The sequence below is a fragment of the Theropithecus gelada genome, chromosome 11 (assembly GCF_003255815.1).
Source record: "Theropithecus gelada isolate Dixy chromosome 11, Tgel_1.0, whole genome shotgun sequence".
Classification (NCBI taxonomy): domain Eukaryota; kingdom Metazoa; phylum Chordata; class Mammalia; order Primates; family Cercopithecidae; genus Theropithecus; species Theropithecus gelada.
The window spans coordinates 66061682-66077532 of NC_037679.1; the positions used below are offsets into that span (position 1 = coordinate 66061682).

General features: G+C 36.8%; 1 protein-coding gene across 1 annotated transcript in view; it reads right to left on the bottom strand.

Moving 5' to 3' along the window:
• Positions 1 to 1909: 1909 nt before the first annotated feature.
• The window catches only part of CRY1 (cryptochrome circadian regulator 1), a 103314-nt gene continuing 89372 nt past the window's right edge, over positions 1910 to 15851 (bottom strand). The window contains exons 3-13 of the mRNA XM_025403485.1: positions 15694 to 15836; positions 12332 to 12516; positions 11772 to 11860; positions 10395 to 10535; positions 10004 to 10315; positions 8084 to 8235; positions 7654 to 7856; positions 7460 to 7552; positions 3522 to 3593; positions 3344 to 3447; positions 1910 to 2554 (exon numbers count right to left, since the gene is read on the bottom strand). Coding sequence (XP_025259270.1) covers positions 3344 to 3447; positions 3522 to 3593; positions 7460 to 7552; positions 7654 to 7856; positions 8084 to 8235; positions 10004 to 10315; positions 10395 to 10535; positions 11772 to 11860; positions 12332 to 12516; positions 15694 to 15836 — 1494 coding nt within the window. The 3' untranslated portion in view covers positions 1910 to 2554. The remainder of the gene's footprint in view (positions 2555 to 3343; positions 3448 to 3521; positions 3594 to 7459; positions 7553 to 7653; positions 7857 to 8083; positions 8236 to 10003; positions 10316 to 10394; positions 10536 to 11771; positions 11861 to 12331; positions 12517 to 15693; positions 15837 to 15851) is intronic.

The window sequence follows — 15851 nt, forward strand, 5'->3', positions numbered from 1 at the left end:
CATTAAAACTGAATCTTTGGCCGGGCACGGTGGCTCATGCCTGCGATCCCAGCACTTTGGGAGGCCAACGCTGGCAGATCACAAGGTCAGGCGATCAAGACCATCCTGGCTAACCCGGTGAAATGCCATCTCTACTAAAAAATACAAAAAATTAGCCGTGTGTGATGACACGTGCCTGTAGTGCCAGCTAATTGGGAGGCTGAGGCAGGAGAATCGCTTGAACCCAGGAGGCAGAGGCTGCAGTGAGCCAAGATTGCGACACTGCACTCCAGCCTGGGCGACAGAGTGAGACTCTGTCTCAAAACAACAACAAAAAAACTGAATCTTTGACCTCTTGTATGATGATGGTAAATCTCAGGCCTAAGAATTTCTCAACTCTGCACTGTACAACTAGGTCCAAAGAGTAGGATGTGAGGTAGTTACCATAAAAAAACAATTAAAATATTACTTCACTTTAACAGTGGTGAAAAAAGAACGATAAAACACAGGATTTTTTCATCTTCTTTTTCTCAGTAATGGATTTCCCACCACCACCCCACCCCCGAGACAAGGTCTCACCCTGTCATCCAGGTTGGAGTGCAGTGGGTGCAATCATAGTTCACTGCAGCCTCAAACCCCCCAGATCAAGACATCCTCCCACCTCAGCCTCCCAAGTAGCTGGGACCATAATGCACACCACCACACCTGGCTAATATATTTGTTGTTTTCTTTTGTAGAGATGGGGTCCTAAGATGTTGTTCAGGTTAATCTTAAACTCCAGGTCTCAAGTGATTCTCCTGCTTCAGTCTCCTAAAGTGCTAGAATTACAGGCATGAGCCACTGTGCCTGGGTCTTCTTTACTTTTTACTTTTATGTTGATTTTTTAAAAATAGAGAAGGGGTCTTGCTAAATCTCCAGGGCTGGTCTCAAACTCCTGGCTTTAAGTGATCCTCCAGCCTCAACCCCACAAAGTGTTGGGATTATAGGCATGAGCCACCACACCCAGTTCAGATGAGGTCTTGCTCTACCCAGGCTGGAGTACAGTGGCACAATCATAGCTCACTGCAGCCTTGACCTCCTGGGCTTACGTGATCCTCCCACCTCAGTCTCCAAAAGTGCTGGGATTATAGGCGTGAACCACAACACCTAGCCTCAGTAATGGAATTTAATTGTTAATTCACTATCCAGGATATTTTAAAAAATGCATATCATCTAAAATGTTATTGTTTCTGTATTTTTATTCAACTTTATCTTCAGTTATATTTAAATATAATTATCATACTAAATATCTATCATGACTAATGATGGGAAAATGAAAAGCCACTGGTTATAATTCAGAATGGCAAGAACTAACCTACTAGAGAACATTAAAGGGATAATAGCAATAGTAATAAAAATAATGGCAGCTAACCAGAGCTGTGGCATACAGCTATGCAGACTGTGCACTGTACACGCCAGGGGGTGAGACAGCGTGGCAGCCCTGTGGCTAACATTGAGTACCCTATCACATGCCAGCTCATAAATATTTTACATGGAACTGGACTATAAAGCAGATACTACCCTCATCCCCATTTTATAGATAAGAAGAAAGAAGACACAGAAGGTTAAACTTGCTCAAGACCTCAAAGCTAATGAATGGCAGAATCGGGCATTTGACTCTAGAGCTCGCTCTATTGATTGCTAGCCCATACTGCCTGATTTATGGTTACAAATGCCATTACTTGAAAAAAATCCCTTTAGTTTTACATTTTTCTTGCATATAATTTTGAAAAATACTGTTTAACTAAACATATGGTAGCTGTTCCTTCATTCAAAATGGTGATGTGGTTTATAGAATCTCTTTGTAATTTGTAATCATGTATCATATAGCAATACTCTCTCCCTTACCAAAAAAGAAAAAAAAAAACCAAAAAACACCAAGTACACAAGATTTCATATTTGCATATACTTTAATAACCAGGTCATTTTAGTAATAAATGAACAAAGAAACAGAGACAAAGAGAACTTAACACATGATACTTCCACAAGTTTGGGTCTAAAAAGGTTTACATCAAAGTTTAAAACATATACTGTCTGTGTTAACAGAGGCTACAATACCAATTTAGATTATGCACATTATCTAAAACATTATTATCAAAGAGTGCAAAGTTAGATCAAACAACGTCAAGAAAATTCTGTCCTAAAATTTTAACAAAGTCTTTTAAGAAAGTCTAAAAACCTCCTTTTTTCCCACTGACTCTCAAACCTTTGAGTTTTATATCAGAATATCAATTTGTCATTTTAACTTTTACCATACATGAAAAATTATCAAAAATATATTGATGGGTCTATACTAATTGTGACTATTTATATTTACATTAAGCAAATTCTCTTGCCAAGTTCTTTATATACAAATTACCATTTGTCCTCTGCAAAATTCATTAAAAAGTTAAAAACCACAGAAATGTCATTAGAAACAACATATTTCAATATGTAACTGCTTTCCATCAATGAAGAGTATTTTTAAATAACTTAATTGAAAAGTATTGAACTCCCCACCAATTTCAGCTGCAACAGTATTCCTCCTGAACGTTTTCTGTGATTTAAGGGGGGGAAAAAAAAAACTAGGTAAAGCTTGATTGCAAAGAATTCAATGACAAAAATGTGATGAGTGTTTATTGACCTTATCTTCAAGATACTTATAGTCTAATTAGGTTTACATAAAAAAATTAAGCAATAAAAAACGTAAACAGTGTTAGATAATTGAAGAAACAAAAAATGTTTAAAAACTGGCAAATATACCGTATAAATGCTTTTCATACTAATTTAAATCACAAAATGGCATCTGAAATCCAATCAAATTGAATGCAGATAAGGCTTTCTGATACTTCCAATAAGGGCCAGCATTTAAAAAAATTTTAACCTATTCCCAAATTGGAAAGAATTTAGATTTCAGAAGCATCACAACAGATAAAAGAAATTTATAAACATTTAAGAGGCAAAGATTTGGGGGAAAGTTCATAAAAAGATTATATTAATGCCACTAAAACAAAGAGGCCGCTTTAATTGTTTTAGATTCACAGTTACATAGTAAGGAAATAAAAAAGTTGTCTTTTTCTAAGAAAAAATTTGACCACAAAATCATAAACATCTCTAATTTAAAGAGCATTGATTCAGATGACCATAAAACTGGTGCAACAATTTCTCCAGTACAGATGCATGTCTCTTGGCCAAAAATTAACTGATTTTGTAAAAATTGCTTAAAAGTTAATGCCTCAAGATTTTCTGGTTTGAAAATAGAGATTCACTCCATTTTGGAAATTATCTTAATTTATGTTAATTATATACTCTTCTAAAGCAAGAAATAAAGCTCTAAAATATTTACCTAATTAGTGCTCTGTCTCTGGACTTTAGGACCAATACTCTGTGTGTCCTCTTCCTGACTAGGACGTTTCCCACCACTGAGACCAGTACCCATGGAGCTTCTTCCTGCACATTTAAAAAACATATGTTTAAGACAGGAAAAGGAAAAAGATCAGTATGCGCAAATGCTTCATTCTTACCTTGCTTCAACAGGTGAGTTTGCTGACTGTCGCCATGAGTATAGTGTAAAATACCACTCCCTTGAGAGCAACCTGTTAGTATTTAAAACACAGTAGAATTACTTAAAATCAAATCCAAAATGTATATATTATTAAGACTACAAATCCAACTTTCAGTGCTTGTACTTAAGGTCATTTATATGCTTTTAAGACTAAATCTCAATCTTCCTATGAACCAAAAATCACATGCTCAAATCAGGAAAACTTAAATTTAGGCTCACAGAAATGTTGACAGTTCAAAGGCAAAATCACTGATGATCATTTTCTAAAAAACATTTCCTTACTAGATGACAATTTGAAACTTGACCATGAAGGTAAAACACAGGGGCAAGAGTGAGACACACATCCTTCCTTGACTCTTATCCCCTTTCCCCACGCTTTTCCTACAGAGCCCCTCCAAACATATTTCCTTGAGGATAAGGGAATAAGGGCCTGCCCGATGAGTTAAACAATTCAAATCACACTACAAGCAGAAGACACAGACTATGTGGCAGTTACCTAGACTGAGCAATCACATCAACCCTTCTAAAAACAAACACTATTACAGGAGAATAGGTTGGCTAGAACAGAGAAGTATGTTTCAGGGAAACGTTTTCATCAGTGTGTCCAGGTTATGGAAAAATATAAGCATTCTGGATCTATCCATGAGCAGGTGGATAGGTCAACACCTTATGGCCTGAACAAGACTGTGTACTTACTTTCATTTTAATTAACTTCAATCCTAGGCAATCAGTGGCAGTTGCTCACCCTAAGTGAGTATGAAGTACTATCCCACAGTTGTTTTAATCTGCATTTCCCTCATGACTAATAATGCCGACAAACTGATATTTTACAATTAAAAAAACCCTGAAAGTTAAATAAAAACTAAAACATATTGCTACAGTAGTAAACATATTACAGTCTGTTTTACTGTAAGAATAAAAGTACTTTAAGATATCTACGTATAGTTTATTCCTTTCCTGAGCACATGTGCACACACACACAAATACAAAGATGAGCAGAGAAAAATGCAATTTGTGTTGCAGAGATCAAGAATGTTCCACAGTCATTAAAACAAAACAAAACTAAGAAAAGTCAAAGAATTTTTCCCTTTGACGTGCCTTGTAAGGTACTATAAAAGCCTACAGACAGGATAAATGTACGGCATAAAAGGATATGCTTTAGAAGCATTTAAGTCCTTTCAAATGGGGCAGAAACCTGAGGGGAGAAATGTTTACTATTAATAGCATAGCCCAAGTCGTGTCTTTTCACAATTTCCCATCTCCAGGTCTAAAATGTTTTTTCCCTCATCTGGCTACCCAAATGCTACTCAATCCTGCCACCTTTCAAGAAAATTTCTCTAGTCCCTTCAGCTCTCAATAATCTCTCCCTTTTCTCATATTGCACATGGAGGCAGCATCTTACAATTTATCACTTTTTCATTTGTTTTTGTTTTCCCTCCACACCCCCATTTAGACTTAAGTTCTACTTAGCTTTTCATGTCTCATGTCTTTTGAAAGCCTCCAAGAACCTGGCTACAAACCATGTTATAGGCAAATATTTACACAATTAAAATAATTTCAAGATTTATTAATTCTTCTATTATATAATACACTACCCTACATTTATACATCTGCAAAGCAAAACTGTCCCAATTTAACCTGCTACCATGATTAGCTTTTGAATATAATTCCAAATAAAGGACATAGGTTTGAGTGGTCTAAGAAGCAGATTGTGCCATCATTGTGGATTAGCTCAGCCCTTGGTTCCTAGTTCTTTGCTACCTTCCTGTTATCTTAGTGTTTCACAGAGCTTCTGTCCCTCACTCATGTGTGGGCTGACAAGGCAGGTTGTGAACTCAACAAGAGATCTGATAGAACTTTTGAAATGATTATCTTGTGGAAGTTTATTCAAAATGTAGGAGATCCTGAGAAGGAACATTTCTAAAGTATACTGCCATCATTGGCAACTGTCGACTGCTGGGTAGATCACATTCCAGCAATAAAATATTTTCTCTTGTAAACACATATGGCACTCCACTTGCAGAGGAGGCCCAATGATGCAGGAAGAAGTACAAGCTTTGGAGTTAGTCAGACTTGGATCTGAATCTTAGCTCAACTACTTACTAACTGTGGGATCTTGGCTAAGTTACCTAATCTTTCTAGGATTATTTCCCCAAATATAAAATGAGGATCCCACTACCTCCTCCCCAGGTTATTGTGAGAAAGCAGGCAAAAATCCCTTAGTATCTACTGGTCACAAGGTAGGCAGTCAAAATGTGAGTGCTTTTGTCCCTGTCTCCCAAAACTAATTCTTGGAGGATAAAATACATGCTGTTTTCATGAGGACGCAGGATATTTCTGAATTCAAAAAGGTTCAATTTTTAAAAGGTTTTATTCTTAACATCAACTTAGAACATCTGACTTTACAACAATATAACCAGGTATTGACACTGATACAATGTCTTTACATAATTTTATGTTCTTTTATCATATGTAGAGATTTCCTTTTTTTCCCTTCAATTTTTATTTTAAGTTCTGGGGTACATGTGCAGGATGTGCAGGTTTGTTACATAGGCAAAACATGTGCCATGGTGGTTTGCTGCACAGATCAACCCATTACCTAGGTATTAGGACCAGCATGTATTAGCTATGCTTCCTAATGCTCTCCCAACAGACCCCAGCATGTGTGTTTTGTTGTTTTTGTGACGGAGTTTTGCTCTTGTTACCCGGGCTGGAGTGCAATGGCACTATCTCAGCTCACCGCAACCTCCGCCTCCCGGGTTCAAGTGATTCTCCTGCCTCAGCCTCCCGAGTAGCTGGCATTACAGGCATGCGTCACCACACCTGGCCAATTTTGTCTTTTTAGTAGAGACGGGGGTTTCTCCATGTCGGTCAGGGGCTGGTCTTGAACTCCCGACCTCAGGTGATCCACCCACCTCGGCCTCCTTTTATAGGCTGCATAGTATTTCGTGGTACATATGTACCACATTTTCTTTATCTAGTCTATCATCGACTGGCATTTAGGTTGGTTCCATGTCTTTGCTAATGTGAATAGTGCTGCAATGAACAGATGTGTGCATGTATCTTTATGATTTATATTCCTTTGGGTATATACCCAGTAACGGGATTGCTCGGTCAAATGGTATCTCTGCTTCTAGATCTTTGAGGAATCACCACACTGTCTTCCACAATGGTTGAACTAATTTACATTCCCATCAACAGTGTACAAGCCTCCTTTTTCCTCTGCATCCTCACCAGCATCTGTTGCTTCTTGACTTTTTAATAATCACCATTCTCACTGATGCTGTCCTATTTTTTAATCAAATTACTGAGCTTCATGCTATTTTTGGTCAAAGCCAAAAAAACTAATATGATGATTCAAATTTCCAACACATACTGAGTTCCTGAAATTATTAATATCACACATAAGAATTCACATGATCACTAAATTCGTATTATACAGAAAAATACTACAGACTTTATAAGAAAAAACTCATGTTCAAAAAGACTAGAGGGCTCTATGCATGTGTACAATAAATCTTTTGGCCATGTTCACAGGGCCACGGACTTTCTTAACTAATTACCTTATAGTTGCTGTACACCTAAAGAGTAAAAAATAATAAGCATTCTGAAAAAGACATTTGAGTATCATTTTATCCTTAAAATTGCTCTCCTCAGTTTGTAAAAGCTTTAACTTGACCCAACATCTATTATACGGAATGATGTTTTCCATCTCTAAAATGTCATCAGTGGAGTGAAGAGATGTGTCTGAGTGCACATGTATGCATGCATACAAAGAATCTATTAAGTTAATTTCAAAGATAGATTTTTATAAAATGTTAGTAAGGATCAATAACAAATATATTTGTTTAATAACCTCGTCATGTTACTAAGTGCAGAAATTTCCTTTTCACTTACTTCCACTGCTGCTACAACCTGGGATATTTTCTGTAGAATATCCCATGAAGCCTCCATTCCCATTAGGATTAGAAGGTACTGATGCTAGAAGACCTAAAGGACAAAAGAATTTTCTTTTAAATTATGATCAAGATAAAATTCAAAGACAGGTACATAAACAGCTGCCAAAGAAACAAAGACAGTTATTAACATACCTAGTCCTCTATATCGTGAAAGCTGCTGATAGATCTGTTTCATCCTTTCAATATTCAAACGGCTTGCCTCAGCATGGTTCACCATTGGTTTAGGATAATTAATTCCTATCAAACATTTGGCTACCTTTTGGATACCTTCTGGTGCATTCCAGGGATCATAGATATATTTTGCAGGGAAGCCTCTTAGGACAGGCAAATAACGCCTTTAGGAGAAAAAAGAAAGATTACTAATAAAATGCACTGTAAGCAAACTATAACAACTACTAGCTATGAGAGACCAAAATCAAATCAATACCATTTAAATGATCTGTTTGCCCTACTCATCTCTGCTGCCTATCATGAGTGGGGAATACTTTAAGCATTGATTAACCATGAAAAGCTCTTCTTCAATTAACTATTCCAAACTGAGTAGTAATCACCCTTGATTTACCTGATATAGTCTCCATTGGGATCTGTTCTCCTACCAAAACCAACAGGGCAATAGCAGTGAAAAAACTGCTGAAAAAAGGAACTACAAGACAGCCACATCCAGCTTCCAGCATTTATGCTCCAATCTGCATCAAGCAATAATTCTTCAAATACCTTCAGAAGTAACAGTAACCAATTAGTTTGCACACATATAATTCGCAAAGCAAGCATTTTCAAGGTCACAGTAGATCCAAAGTCAAGGCAAAGAAAATCTAGCACAGACTTGTAAAATTAAACATTCCAAAGTTAGCTTCCCTGTCTATATTCTGTTCTATAATGAGCTCTTCCAGGGAAAGAAACATAGTGGTAATATAGTATGTTTCTGTAGAGAATTTACTTTTCCAACCTCTGCAGTGTTACAGGGAGAATGGAAGTAAAAAAAAAAATTCAAATCACTGATTTAAAAGGATATTATTAGTAGACACAGGAAAAGCAGTAAACCACTTTCAAGAAAGCAAAAATATTATTACATAAAACACCAACAAAAACTTAGTATACTAGCCTAAATAAAGGAAGCATACTCAAATATAAATTCATGTAAAAGTATATACTAGCACTGCATAGCTTAATTCTGAATTCCTTGATCAGAAAGAAAATATAATTAAAATAAATGATTTTTATATATATTCATTAAGTATGTTATATATTGTCTTTGTATATACAACTGTGTACTAGGAAATGTAAGAGATTAAAAAAAAACACACACACACATAGGCTCAGAAATGGTCCTTGGATGGGGCAAATGTATGATATTGCCAGAAACGTAAAAAATGTATACAATGGCCGGGCACAGTGGCTCATGCCTGTAATCCCAGCACTTTGGAAGGCTGAGGCAGGGGGTTGAGGTCAGGAGTTCAAGACAAGCCCGGGCAATGTGGCAAAACCCTGTCTCTACTAAAAATACAAAATTAGCTGGGCACAGTGGTGGGCACCTATAATCCCAGCTACTTGGGAGGTTGAGGCAGCAGAATTGCTTGAATCTGGGAGGCATAGGTTGCAGTGAGCCGAGATCATACCATTGCACCCCAGCCCGGGCTACAGAGCGAGACTCCATCTCAAAAAAAAAAAAAAAAACAAGGTATGTAAGTCTTATTACATGTAACCCACAAGATGATGTCACAAAATGTGGTATGCTTCTTTTCACATAATAGAAGTATTACTAAAAAGTTGTGAAGTTGAAGTGAGGTGAAATGATTTATATTTTAATATTTATTTTATTTTATTTTTTGGAGACTGAGTCTTGCTCTGTCGCCCATGCTGGAGTACAGTGGCGCGATCTCGGCCCACTGCAAGCTCCACCTCTCGGGTTCATGCCATTCTCCTGCCTCAGCCTCCTGAGTAGCTGAGACTACAGGCGCCTGCCACCACGCCCAACTAATTTTTTTTGTATTTTTAGTAGAGATGGGGTTTCACCGTGTTAGCCAGGATGGCCTCGATCTCCTGACCTCATGATCCACCCGCCTTGGCCTCCCAAAGTGCTGGGATTACAGGCGTGAGCCACTGTGCCCGGCCCTGTTTTAAAATTTATAATATGAATTCACTATCTCTAGGAACTCTTGAGTGAATTCTTTTGGTGACAGAAATATCACCTATATCTATCAACAAATTCAGTGTTAAATTGTACAGTTCTCTTAGTGGCTAGACTGGTTTAACCATTAAAATGACTTTAGGTTAATCAATTTAACTAGTTTTCACCTTTTTGCTTGTCAGATTATACCATCTTTCGCTCTGAAAGTGTGCCCATATTTGGGGAATTAAATGTTTTATCCACTGAAAAACTACATTATAAATTAATCTATATAACAGACAACTTCTAGGATTTGTTTTATTAAGGTAAGGATTCCTTCAAAATAAGGCATGCTACATCAGTTAGAACACTTACCTTCATTCCTTCTTCCCAACTAATCCACAGGTCCCCTCGTGTCAGGAAGCAAGCAACTGCATGCCTGGCTAGATGATGAATCCAACCCTCCTGACGAAGCTGCGTCATGATGGCATCAATCCATGGAAAGCCTGTCCGGCCTTCTGCCCATTTGGCTAAAGCCTCAGGATTTTTATCCCAAGGAATCTGAACACAGATAGGGTTTCCTTCCATTTTATCAAAGCGTGGATTATTTGTTGCTGCTGTATAGAAAAATTCACGCCATAATAGTTGCCCATAAAGGGAAAGGGGAGGGGAACTGTTCTTCTTTACCTATGGTTAAAAAGCAAAGAAGTATTATCAGAATGTTCTTTTAAAGTATTAAACAATAAGCTCCAATTTTAGAGAATACCTTTTTGTAGAGATCTGTTAGTTTGAAGTAAAACAGTCGACATGACAAACAACCAAATCGGAGATAAGGACTAAGTCCAGTAGGGCTTGCAAGCAGAGAATTTGCATTCATTCGAGGTCTTTCAAAATTTGCCACCCAAGCCTGAAAACACAGAGAGAAAATTACATTAACTAATTGTCTTTTTCATTTTAAAAGGACGCTCAGAATGGAGATTTTTTAAAAAAAAAGTTACATAGTTCTTGGAAAATAAAATCTTATCCTAGCCACAAATTACATGTTTTAATAGAAAATAAGACAGGATAAAAAAGTGAGCATTCTTTTGTTTCAGTCATCCTTGTGCAGCACATACTCATGTGAAATAAACTACCTTCAAATTTCCAACAGAAAGCTGAGAGCACCTTCAATCTCTCTCTCTTTTTTTTTTTAAGACAGGGTCTTGCTTTGTCACCCAGGCTGGAGTGCAGTGGCGCAATCTCGGCTCACTGCAACCTCCAGCTCCTGGGTGGATTCTCCTGCCTCAGCCTCTTGAGTAGCTGGGACTACAGGCAGGTGCCACCACGCCATGCCCGGCTAATTTTTGTATTTTTAGTAGGGATGGGATTTCACCATATTGGCCAGGCTGGTCTCAAACTCCTGACCCCAAGTGATCCGCCCACCTCAGCCTCCCAAAACTCTGGGATTACAGACGTAAGCCACCATGCCTGGCTTTCAACCTGTCTCTTTAACACAAAGGTAAAGGTGAAATATAATTCTATCCTAGTTTCGAAATTATGGCCACTAGATACTAGCTTAGGTAGAAAGAACAGAGGAGGTAGTGCGGTAGTAGCTAAAGGGGAAATAATTAGAAGAGAAGGAGAAAGAGCATTTAAATGAGGAGATGGTAGTTAATTTTCAAACAATTAGGTTTGTGCTATTTTATTTTATTTTATTTTATTTTATTTTATTTTATTTTTTTTGAGACGGAGTCTTGCTCTGTAGCCCAGGCTAGAGTGCAGTGGCCGGATCTCAGCTCACTGCAAGCTCCGCCTCCCAGGTTCACACCATTCTCCGGCCTCAGCCTCCCGAGTAGCTGGGACTACAGGCGCCCGCCACCTCGCCCGGCTAGTTTTTTGTATTTCTTAGTAGAGACGGGGTTTCACCATGTTAGCCAGGATGGTCTCGATCTCCTGACCTCGTGATCCACCCGTCTCGGCCTCCCAAAGTGCTGGGATTACAGGCTTGAGCCACCGCGCCCGGCCAAGGTTTGTGCTATTTTAACCATTTCCCTTAATCCTCCCCTTCCAACAATCTATTTGTTATTTTTAAAAGAGAGAAAAATTATTTTTTAAATGACACTTTGGAAATATAAGCATAGCTATATAATCTACATTATCATACTTTTCTTTCCAAATGCCTTTCCAAACGAGTAAGTGCTTCAGTTTCTCCGCCTGGCCACACTGCAGAGGATAAGCCATCTGTATCGAAACCTAAAAGAAAGAAAAGAAAAAAATATAATTCTTCTGAAACTAAAGTAATTTTTATTTAACCCCAATAACTGGGAAAACAAATTACTTTGCAGAAATCTTCTGAAACTAAAGTAATTTTTATTTAACCCCAATAACTGAGAGAACAAATTACTTAGAAGAAAAATTGAGAGAGTACCATAAAAATGAACTGAGGGTCTAAATAAGCCCTCACCTACAGAGGATATAACATGGTTTGACATGGTTTCAATTTTGAGGCTGCACATCTTAAGGTGATAACAATAGATCACATATTTATAGAACACATAAGTGATGAACAAACTTATCACTTCTCAAAGGGTTCTTTTTCTTCTCCCCCTGCCCTTTCTTTCTCTCCTAATGCAAAATACTTTACATGGCAAAATTAAAAGGGGAATTTTCTGAGTAATTTCTGATTAACTTTTAAGCCTCACACTGATTATAGTTTACACTCACCTAGCTCTTCCAGTGAAGGGACTCCATATTTCTCATCATGGTCATCAGACAGAGGAGTTGTGCACTTTTCTATCACTTCTGAAGTAATTGTTTCTACTGGTATCTCCAGTGGTTCCATTTTGCTGATGAGAGTCTGGAATCTTTTGTAAGTCAGAGGCGGTTGTCCACCATTGAGTTCTATGATCCTATAACAAGAGTTAGTAAAATGTAGTTAGTATAAAAAAAGACAATAAATTTTGGCTAACAAGCTCCCAAAAGGCTTAAAAAGCAGAAAAAATTAATCACTGAAGTCTTTGAGGAGAATGTTAGCTTGTTATAATGACCAAGAAATGTGTTCAAAATAATTAATGAGTCCAAAAATCATTCTCTTGAGCTTCTAGACATCCTCTAGGTATCAAATATACACACTACACAAATATTAAAACCTTTAAGACACAGAATATTAAGAACTTATGAGAGGAAAAAACAAGTAAGTGGGTAAATTAGTCTAAAGGTAATTACAAAAAGTTAATACACAGAGACATATGAAAAACATGTTATGGCCCAGCTCAAAGAATGTCAATCATCAATAAAAACTAAACCAGGTTGATAATTATATGAAAGAGTAATCAGCAGGTCTCATTTAGGAAAAATGAATTGTATTGTATATATGTGAGTTTACAACACATTATGGGATACATGTAGGCAGTAAAACGGTTACTATAGTGAAGCAGATTAACATATTTATAATCTCATATAGTTACTTTTTTGTATGTGTGACAAAAGCAGCTAAAATCTACTTATTTGATAAAAATTCCAAATAAAAGACAATTTTATTAACTAAAATCCTTACTCTGTACACTAGACCTCTAGCGTTGTTCATCTTACATAACTTCTACTTTGTATTCTTGGACCTACATTCCTGATAGGGTTTGGCTGTGCCCCCACCAAAATCTCATCTTGAGTTGTAACGCCCACAATTCCCACATGTCATGGGAGGGACTCTGTGGGAGGTAACTGAATCATGGGAGCAGGTCTTTCCCATGCTGTTCTCATGATAGTGAGTAAGTCTCACAAGATCTGATAGTATTTAAAAGGGGGAGTTTCCCTGCACAAGTTCCCTCCTTGCCTGCTGCCATCCATGTAAGACATGACTTGCTCCTCCTTGCCTTCCACCATGATTGTGAGGCCTTCCAAGCCATGTGGAACTGTAAGTCCATTAAACCTCTTTCTTTTGTAAATTGCCCAGTCTAGGGTATGTCTTTATCAGCAGTGTGAAAACGGACTAATACAATTACCCTATTTCCTTCAGCAAATTTTATAAATTTGGATTCTATATTACTGGGGTAACAATTACTTCCTATTTTCTATTGTACTCACGCCTTCATTAGAGATGTTAGCATATGTATCTATGTCACATACTTAGAACACATAAGCCCCGAAATTTCAAGTTATTTAAATCTAAGTATCTTTTTATTTACTTCTGATCACTAATTACCTCAATCAAGTATTAATTTAAAAAAATAACTAGCTTTGCCAATGGTAGTTTAGATTAAGTTTAGACACTATTTTGGAATAACTACTCTTTTTCACTATGGCCATTTGCTTAGCATTTGTCCTTAATAAAAAATGACAAATGAAATCTAACTTCATCATTATACAGATGTGAAAACAGGCCTACCAGGAGAGTTAAGTAAACTAGTCAAGGTCATATAACTGATAAATGGCAAATCAAGGTTGTCTAGTGTATTTTAGGATATTTTTCATTATATAATACACAGTGATGTATCAACTACAGATACATACCGAAAGTAATACAGAAAGCAATCACCATAAAAAGATATCCTGTTTAAGTAAATTTTGCTTTTGTGTATTTTGAATTTATTCATAGGCTTGCAATGAATTTTGCTGAATGTAATGATACTACAATAATACTACTGAGGACATTGTTAATTACACAACAGTAGCAAAATGAGAATCTTAGGACAAAACATTTTCTATATGTTACATTTTAATATGATAGATTACATATAGTAAATATTCACATTCAATCCAATAAACACTTAATTTTTCTTTTTTGAGATGGAGTCTTGCTCTGTTGCCCAGGCTGGAATGCAGTGGCACTATCTTGGCTCACTGCAACCTCTGCTTCCTGGGTTCAAGTGATTCTCCTACCTCAGCCTCCCAAATAGCTGGGATTACAGTCGCCCGCCACCACTTCCAGCTAATTTTTGTATTTTTAGTAGAGATGGGGTTTCACCATTTTGGCCAGGCTGGTCTTGAACTCCTGACCTCGTGATCCACCTGCCTCAGCCTCCCAAAATGCTAGGATTACAGGCGTGAGTTATCACGCCTGGCCTAAACACTTAATTTTATGCATAACACTGAGTCTCCCACCTAGAAGCAACTGTTTTTATCCTGTTTTGCCCCCTCCTTGCTATGAGCTCCCTAAAGTTAAGCAAATTGGTGAGCTCTAAGGCAAGATTATTATCAAAAGATACATGAATTCTAGCTTAGCATCAAGTAAGACCTTTGTCTGAATCAAATCATGATTTTTTGATACATTTAAAATGTGAAATCAAATCAACTAGTTTGTCATGTTACAGAATTTGTTTTACTAACTTTATAAAATATATAAATTACTAAAAAAGTAAAATGATTTAAAAGGTAAATAAATTATAAGATTTCAGTACTTAAAAGGACAATGGTATGCCAAAAGTTTAAAAAGTTAACAAGTTTTATAGACCTCTAAGACTCATAGCATACAATACTCCCTAAATTTAAGTTCGACCACAGAATTTCTGTGGGACAAAGCATCACCAAGGACTGGTGTCTGAAGAAATACACTTTGAGAAATATTCTATTATGCTATTGTTCAGAGGACTACAGCTATGCAATGTTATATTACATCCAATTTGTATCTGGATTTAAAATCCAGATAGACAAGATAGATATACATGAAATAAGATAACATTAAACAAGCATACAAAATATGTCAAGGCAATTTATAACTATGTATAACTATAAAATTGATAATGCTAAGAGCCCAGAAAGGCAAGACCACAGGAGGCTGAGTTAAGAGTAGTCAAGGAAAATTCTGTAACAGTCTTAATCCATAATAGTTTTGAAATAGAAATGCTGAGACCTGTCATTAGGACAATAGCGGCTAAATAAAATGCTAAGGATTTGACATATGTTCACTTAATTCTCCCAAAACTCTATGAAGTACACGCTATCATTTCTACTTCATAAACCTCAGTTAAAAACTTATCTATGTAGTTAATATCACTGAACTATATACTTAAAAATGGTTAAGATGGTAAATATTATGTTACATGCATTTTCTCACAGTTAAAAAAAAAAAAAAAAAAAAAAGAACTCACTTGTCTAGGTCATACAATGTATGTGAAATTCTTACAATGACTTCTACTCCAGCTTCAGTTGCCAGTTTCTTAATAGCTGCATCTCGTTCCTTTCCAAAGGGCTCAGAATCATATTCAATTGAAAGTTTAGTAATGTTCCATTCCTAAAGTAACAGAAG